General features: G+C 42.0%; 1 protein-coding gene across 1 annotated transcript; it reads left to right on the forward strand.

The window, feature by feature from the left end:
* Positions 1-578: 578 nt before the first annotated feature.
* LOC115103933 (DNA-directed RNA polymerase III subunit RPC6-like) lies at positions 579-9002 on the forward strand. Its single transcript, XM_065006765.1, has 9 exons — positions 579-637; positions 2832-2949; positions 4072-4139; positions 4257-4324; positions 4702-4814; positions 4985-5128; positions 5499-5606; positions 7698-7889; positions 8925-9002. The coding sequence occupies exons 1-9, from the start codon at positions 579-581 to the stop codon at positions 9000-9002; spliced, it is 948 nt and encodes a 315-aa protein (XP_064862837.1).
* Positions 9003-9046: the final 44 nt, after the last annotated feature.

Raw genomic sequence — 9046 nt, forward strand, 5'->3', positions numbered from 1 at the left:
TGATGGTAATACATATATATCTATTTCTGTTTAATACCGTGCCTTATTTCATAGTCCCTTTGGGAGAAGTTTCTCTTTGTGTCTGGATCTAGTTAGGTTGTGTCACGTCTCTGGTGAGACGTGAAGAGAGGGTTTTGTAAAGAAATGCTATTTCTTATGCAGGTGACCAGCATACTGCTATTACATTTCTATAACTCACAGTAAAGCCTGTGGGGTCCCCTACAGGATAGCTCCCACATTACACACTAACTGCCAAACCAGCACACACACATAATCTCCTTTCTAGCCGAACATTGTGTGCCCGAAGAGGATTCTACGATGACGGACAGGCAACTGAGCCAATGGCGGAAGACTACAGACTACACCCCAGCCTGAACCAATCCAAAGATCCGATCTTCTAGAATCAACCTACTTTCTGTTCCACATATCCGAGCTTACGGAAGAGCCGTAATTACGCTGTACCAGATATCTTCACTCTGAATAAACTGTCGCTTGTCATACAATTTACCACTTTGTCTGAATCGATCCTTGACCGGCTCACCCTTCTACATATTTAATTACTAACACAACTCTCCACGATGGCGGATGTAAAGAAAGTAAAGAAAGAATCCACAGATCCCGTAGACATTGAAAACAGGTTTGTCGCTGTCAAGAAGTCCCTAGCATAGGCTAGCTCGCAGTCTAGTTAGGTAGCTAACTAGCTGTCTATTTTCACTTGCTCAAATGGGATACATCTGGCCAACTAACGCTAGCTAGCAAGACATAGACCAAGGGACATAGATACATTTAAATCTGCCTTATAAAACTAAACAAATCTGCTAAAGAAGGCCTTTCAATTCATTCAGACAATGTTTTCAACCCTTGAGTCCCACAAGTTTGACAATGACAGTTTGATGTATAGTGAGCTAACTAACGTAACTGTACAGTCGTAGCCAAAAGTTTTGAGAATGACACAAATATTAATTTTCACAAAGTCTGCTGCCTCAGTGTCTTAAGATATTTTAGTCAGATGTTACTATGGAATACTGGAGTATAATTACAAGCATTTCATAAGTGTTAAAGGCTTTTATTGACAATTACATGAAGTTGATGCAAAGAGTCAATATTTGCAGTGTTGACCCTTCTTTTTCAAGACCTCTGCAATCCACCCTGGTATGCTGTCAATTCACTTCTGGGCCACATCCTGACTGATGGCAGCCCATTCTTGCATAATCAATGTTTGGAGTTTGTCCACCCACCTCTTGAGGATTGACCACAAGTTCTCAATGGGCCTGGGGAGTTTCCTGGCCATGGACCCAAAATATCGATGTTTTGTTCCCTGAGCCACTTAGTTCGCAATAAAATGCAAATTAATTACTTAGAAATCATAAAATGTTATTTTCTGGATTTTTGTTTTAGATTCCGTCTCTCACAGTTGAAGTGTACCTATGATAAAAATTACAAACCTCTACATGCTTTGTAAGTAGGAAAACCTGCAAAATCAGCAGTGTCTCAAATACTTGTTCTCCCCACTGTATATGTTGGAATACTTTCCTTACGGCAAGGTGCTCCATCATACTGGAGAAGGCATTGTTCATCACCAAACTGTTCCTAGATGGTTGGGAGAAGTTACTCTTGGAGGTTGTGTTGGTGCCATTCTTTATTCATGGCTGTGTTCTTAGGCAAAATTGTGAGTGAGCCCACTCCCTTGGCCGAGAAGCAACCTCACACATGAATGGTCTCAGGATGCTTTACTGTTGGTATGACACAGGACTGATGGTAGCGTTCAGCTTGTCTTCTCCGGACAAGCTTTTTTACGGATGCCCCAAACAATCGGAAAGGGCATCAGAGAAAATGACTTTACCCCAGTCCTCAGCAGTCCAATCCCTGTAACTTTTGCAGAATATCAGTTTGTCCCTGTTGTTTTTCCTGGAGAGAAGTGGCTTCTTTGCTGCCCTTCTTGACACCAGGCCATCCTTCAAAAGTCTTCGCCTCACTGTGCGTGCAGATGCACTCACACCTTCTGGTTGCCATTCCTGAGCAAGCTCGGTACTGGTGGTGCCCCGATCCCGCAGCTGAATCAACTTTAGGAGACGGTTCTGGCGTTTGGACTTTCTTGGGCGCCCTGAAGCCTTCTTCACAACAATTGAACCACTCTCCTTGAAGTTCTTGATGATCCGATAAATAGTTGATTTAGGTGCAATCTTACTGGCAGCAATATCCTTGCCTGTGAAACCCTTTTTGTGCAAAGCAATGATGACGGCACGTGTTTCCTTGAAGGTAAACATGGTTGACAGAGGAAGAACAATGATTCCAAGCACCACCCTCCTTTTGAAGCTTCCAGTCTGTTATTTGAACTCAATCAGCATGACAGAGTGATCCCCAGCCTTGTCCTCGTCAACACTCACACCTGTGTTATCGAGAGAATCACTGACATGATGTCAGCTGGTCCTTTTGTGGCAGGGCTGAAATGCAGTGGAAATGTTTTTTGGGGGATTCAGTTCATTTGCATGGCAAAGAGAGACTTTGCAATTAATTGCAATTCATCTGATCACTCTTCATAACATTCTGGAGTATATGCAAATTGCCATCATACAAACTGAGGCAGCAGACTTTGAAAATGTATATTTGTGTCATTTTCAAAACTTTTGGCCACGACTGTGTAATATATGAACTAGCTACTGTAATGAGCTTCATCTACTTAGTTAGACAAGCTACCTAGCTACATCAATCATAATTTGAGTAAGCAGTAAGACATTTATAGATTAATTTATCGTAAATCTGATGTCCTGACTAGCTAGGTTGCTAACTAACGTTAATGTAATGTTATATTATACTCTGATATTTTAAAGGATAAAGGCGCTCTGTCAACAGTTCCCTCATGGAATAACAGACCAGGTGATCCAGAATGACATGCCTAATTTGGAGGCTCAACAGAGAGCTATGGCCATCAACAGACTACTGTCATTGGTAAGTGGCACAGGTGTAGCCTGGGTGCCAGTCCGTTTCTGCTCTCTTAACGACTCCTTATGTAATTGTCATGCCAAACATGTTTGGCTTGACAATGAGAAAGGCGTTGACAAGGTCACAAACAGAGGAGTTGGTGATCTCACTGTCATGGGTACGTTGAGTAGATTTGTACATTAGGGTTGGGCAATATCAGTCTTTGTTCCATTGTGATTATGCACTTAGAACATGCCTACAACTTAAATGAGTGTATTTTTGAAAGTGGCAACTTTTTAGGACAATTTCTTAGGCTATACACCGTTTAAAACTAACTTGTCTTAAAGCTTTTGTGATCGGCCTGGTAGGAGGATATACTGTTGGGCCAATTCGCATGGAGCGATTAAGCTAGCCTGGCATGGTTAACTTATTTCTTCGTAAGCGTTGCTCAACTGTAGGCACAAACAACAGTGGTCTATAGAAAACCTGTCTTTAAAAATCCCTATGGATTTTTAAAGACAGTTTTTCTATAGACCACTGTTGTTTGTCTTTCAAATTATGAATCCCCTACATTATGTTTTGAAGCAATTCAAACAACTTTCTGAAAGGGAACTCCGTTAGATTAATTCACTGTTCCATTGCATGAAAGCCAGAATGCATAAAACTGAAAGTGTATGTACGCCTATAGCCTAAAGTTGTATTCCTATTGATGGGAAAAATATATATATTTTTTTAAATGGGTAGACACGGGTTAGTTAAGGAGTGTGCATTAGCAAATAGGAATATAGGCAGTTTACTCAGAATGTCCACCAATGTGCTTTCCTGCTGAGGGCTGCCTGACTGCACTTTACGGCCAGTCAAGTTGAAATAGATTAGGCTATCGTCTGTCACATCACAATGTCAATGACGATAACTGTCAATTATCCTCAATAAATGATACTGTCATAATATGCATTGAATGATAATGTGGTCATGACCTCATGTTCATGTTGGTCAGTAACAAAAACATAAGGGTAAAGAACATGATGCATGATAGATCCATGTGTTCATTAATGATCAAATTTTCCAAACATTGGCTCAATAGTTCTGGTTGACAGCGCAATGCTGAGGATGGGAATGTTGTAACCAAGTTGAATTTTGTGCACACAGGGTCAGTTGGACCTTCTACGAAACAGCTCAGGACTTCTATACCGCATGAAGGATGCTCAGACAGCAAGGTAAATGTCAGCATGGTCGTTAAACATTTAACAATGTTTTTTTTATGGAAGCCTTTAGGAAGGACTTTTATTTCTGGATGCTTGGGAACTTTAACTGTGTTTTATTATGTCCCAAAGCAAAATGAAAGGCTCCGACAATCAAGAGAAGCTGGTCTATCAGGTCATTGAGGATGCAGGAAACAAAGGTAGGAATTTCAGAGGCGTCCTGTCCAGACAACCCCTAGCCCCTACACCCTTAGGTAGCCTACTTGGGTAGAGCAGACGGAATTGGATAGGTATAAGCAAATGCTTCACCTTTCCCTCTGATAGGCTAGGTGACATTTTCCGCATATTGTTTACATCTATCCAATCCTCTCAGATCTACTCAAGTGATAGGGGGTAAGAGATGGGTGTTGTCTTTGGATGGGGCCATCAAGTCCATTCAAACCTGGCCAGCTCACCCAGTTCACACTTGACACTTCACAGTATCCACCACCACAACATTATTTTCCTTTATTGTATTTCTTTGTGAAATGTTCTTTCCATTTGTATATTCATGAACTGTCCTCTTGCTTTCACACAGGGATCTGGAGTAGGGACAATAGATATAAGAGCAACCTTCCTCTGACAGAGATCAACAAGATCCTCAAGAACCTAGAGAGCAAGAAGCTGATCAAGGCTGTGAAATCAGTGGCTGTGAGTCAAGCTCCAAACACTAAAATATTCTAAAATACATGTTTTAAAAACCACAGATATGGTTGAATCAAGAAAAGTACCACTTAATAATATGAATGCATCAGCAGTCATGCTATACAAACTCTTAAGTGTTTGGTCTCACCTATAATGAGTTATTGTTGTTTGTCCAGGCGTCAAAGAAGAAGGTTTACATGCTATACAACCTGCAGCCAGACCGCTCGGTGACTGGGGGAGCCTGGTACAGTGACCAGGACTTTGAGTCTGAGTTTGTGGAGGTTCTCAATCAGCAGTGTTTCAAATTCCTTCAGAGTAAGGTGAAGGGTCCACTGAATGGGAGTGGGACAAATGTCTTACAATGGACAAGTCACAGAAATTAAAAGGGTGTGTTCTGTAGTGTAACTGTTTGGAAATAAGTTACTAATTAACTGATATGAGCACATCAATGTTGGGAACAGTGTGAAGCATGCTTCAATCTAATAGATTATGCCATAAAGAAAATCTACACGGCTTCTGGGGCACTAGCATTTGTTTTGGAATGCACCCTAAAATTATTCCAATTCTAAATGCAGGGCTGGTTGACATAGCCTATAACTAGGAGCCAGAGTTGTTTCTGGCTATCTGGTAACCAAGAGTTTATTAGGACATAATTTATATGGTCATGTTGGTTTGTTTGTCACCCTCTAGGCCGAGGTGGCGAGGGACAGCAAGCAGAACCCCATGGTGCAAAGAAACAGCTCCTTCGCCACCTCTCACGAAGTGTGGAAGTATATTTGTGAACTCGGCATCAGCAAGGTGAGATAGCTGCTGGCAACATTTTGTTCGGTTTTGACCGCAATTTTTTCACCGTTTTTGCCGATAACGGCCAAAGTTGTCAAGACCAGGGTGGAATCCTCCACTGGTTGGTGAGGACTGGGGCATAATTGTCCACATTACTATTTTCACACTATTGACCAAACATAGCTGTACTGTCTGCACTGGTCTGGTTATGAATCTGCCATAGTTGCAGGTAATGGGCTGGAAAGGTCCATGCGAAAAGAAAATATCAGAGCAAACAAAGTATTGTAACGACCCTGGATATCGATTCTGCCGCTCAAGCATGCTTTTGCGGCGCTGGACTTTGGACTAGAAGGTTGAGGGTTCGAGACCTGCTCCCTGCTGTTTCATTACAGTATGGTTGGTACTCTGTACAAATAAGGTGAAAAGGGTACAATGTGAGGGGTCAAATGTAACAACTGTCAGCATACAGTTGCTATGTACAGTTGAAGTCGGAGGTTTACATACACCTTAGCCAAATACATTTAAACTCAGTTTTTCACAATTCCTGATATTTAATTCTAGTAAAAATTCCTTGTCTTGGGTCAGTTAGGATCACCATTTAATTTTAAGAATGTGAAATGTCAGAATAATAGTAGAGTGATTTATTTCAGCTTTTATTTCTTTCATCACATTCCCAGTGGGTCAGAAGTTTACATACACTCAATTAGTATTTGGTAGCATTGCCTTTCAATTGTTTAACTTGGGTCAAACATTTTGGGTAGCCTTCCACAAGCTTCCCACAACAAGTTGGGTGAATTTTGGCCCATTCCTCCTGACAGAGCTGGTGTAACTGAGTCAGGTTTGTAGGCCTCATTGCTCGCACACGCTTTTTCAGTTCTGTCCACAACTTTTCTGTAGGATTGAGGTCAGGGCTTTGTGATGGTCACTCCAATACCTTGACCTTGTTGTCCTTAAGCCATTTTGCCACAACTTTTGATGTATGCTTGGGGTCATTGTCCATTTGGAAGACCCATTTGCGACCACATAATTTTCCTGACTCATGATGCCATCTATTTTGTGAAGTGCACCAGTCCCTCCTGCAGTAAAGCACCCCCACAACATGATGCTGCCACCCCCGTGCTTCACGGTTGGGTTGGTGTTCTCCGGCTTGCAAGCCTCCCCCTTTTTCCTCCAAACATAAGGGTGGTCATTATGGCCAAACAGTTCCATTTTTGTTTCATCAGACCAGAGGACATTTCTCCAAAAAGTACAATCTTTGTCCCTATGTGCAGTTGCAAACTGTAGTCTGGCTTTTTTATGGCGGTTTTGGAGCAGTGGCTTCTTTCTTGCTGAGCGGCCTTTCAGGTTATGCCGATATAGCTCTTGTTTTACTGTGGATATAGATACTTTTGTACCTGTTTCCTCCAGCATCTTCACAAGGTCCTTTGCTGTTGTTCTGGGAATGATTTGCACGTTTCGCACCAAAGTACGTTCATCTCTAGGAGACAGAACGCGTCTCCTTCCTGAGCGGTATGACGTCTGCGTGGTCCCATGGTGTTTATACTTGCGTACTATTGTTGTACAGAAGAACGTGGTACCTTCAGGCATTTGTAAATTGCTCCCAAGGATGAACCAGACTTGTGGAGGTCTACAATTTCTTTTCTAAGGTCTTGGCTGATTTTTATTTTATTTTCCCATGATGTCAATCAAAGAGGCACTGAGTTTGAAGGTAGACTTTGAAATACATCCACAGGTACACCTCCAATTGACTCAAATTATGTCAATTAGCCTATCAGAAGCTTCTAAAGCCATGACATCATTTTCTGGAATTTTCCAAACTGTTTAAAGGCACAGTCAACTTAGTGTATGTAATCTTCTGACCCACTGGAATTGTGATACAGTGAATTATAAGTTAAATAATCTGTCTGTAAACAATTGTTGGAAAAATTACTTGTCATGCACAAAGTAGATGTTCTAACCGACTTGCCAAAACTATCGTTTGTTAACAAGAAATTTGTGGTGGTTGAAAAATGAGTTTTAATGACTCCAACCTAAGTGTATGTAAACTTCCGAGTTCAACTGTATTTCCTATGGAGGTTGTAAGTCTGAATATTGCACTTTGTGCAGGTGGACCTGTCTATGGAGGACATTGAGACTATTCTGAACACGCTCATCTACGACGGCAAGGTGGAGATGACCATCATCGCGGCCAAGGAGGGCACTGTGGGCAGTGTGGACGGACAGATGAAGCTGTACAGAGGGGTCAACCCTATCATCCAGCCCACAGGCCTGGTCAAGACGCCCTGTGGCCTCTGTCCGGTGAGCCCCCCTTCACAGGCAATAGCAGCCAGGTGGCTCCGTTTCAATATCCATACCAGCGTATCACTTGGTATTAAACATTGCAATCGGGATATATACACAGAGGGTACAAAACATTAGGAACACCGTTTTCCATGACCGACTGACCAGGTAAAAGCTATGATCCCTTATTGATGTGACTTGTTAAATTCACTTCAATCAGTGTCAATGAAAGGGAGGAGACGGGTAAAATAAGGATTTCCAAGCCTTGAGACAATTGAGACATGGATTGTGTATGTGTGCCATTCAGAGGGTAAATGGGCAAGACAAAATATTAAGAGCCTTTGAACGGGTTATGGTAGTAGGTGCCAGGCGCACTGGTTTGTGTCAAGAACTGCAACACTGCTAGGTTTTTCATGCTCAACAGTTTCCTGTGTGTATCAAGAATGGTCCACCACCCAAAGGACATCTTGACAACTGGGAAAGCATTGGAATCAACATGGCTCTCTGTGGAATGCTTTTGACACCTTGTAGAGTCAATGACCAGATTGAGGCTGTTCTGAGGGCAAAAGGGGGGTGCAACAATATTAGGAAGGTATTCCTAATATTTTGTACACTGTGTATAACACCCAAACTACATCACTAGTGTTGCGGTTTCCTTCATTAGCGTTGTTTATAGTTTGCAGCAAACGGAGGCACGAATTAAAAGCACCAGCCACTTTATCAGTTGAGAAAGCTTCAGAGACACGTGTAGAAAACACATATGCCCTGTATAGTTTGGCCGTAAGTGGTATGCTAGTGTGGACATTGGAGAGCCCAGTCACTCGTCAAATACTAGAAAGGCATGTTTTTGACCTAGGGCTGGGCAGAGTGAAAGAAAGAAAGGCGACCTGCAGATTTCTGATCCTAAGTGTTTTACCAATTCTATTCAAAGTACTTCACCTGTAGCCAGATAGCCAGCAGGAAGTGCTAGAAAAAGGGAAAGTAAGTATTATGTAGGTTTGATAGTGCAGGATTCTTCCAGGAGTGTACATTTATTTATGTCTCTTCTCTTAGGTGTTTGATGACTGTCACGAAGGAGGTGAGATATCCCCCTCTAACTGTGTGTATATGGCAGAGTGGCTGAACTTTTGACCAGTAACTTGGCTTGTATAGTTTCTATGTGGAGAAAATTTCAT

This window comes from Oncorhynchus nerka, linkage group LG21 (assembly GCF_034236695.1).
Source record: "Oncorhynchus nerka isolate Pitt River linkage group LG21, Oner_Uvic_2.0, whole genome shotgun sequence".
In the NCBI taxonomy this organism is placed as follows: Eukaryota; Metazoa; Chordata; class Actinopteri; order Salmoniformes; family Salmonidae; genus Oncorhynchus; species Oncorhynchus nerka.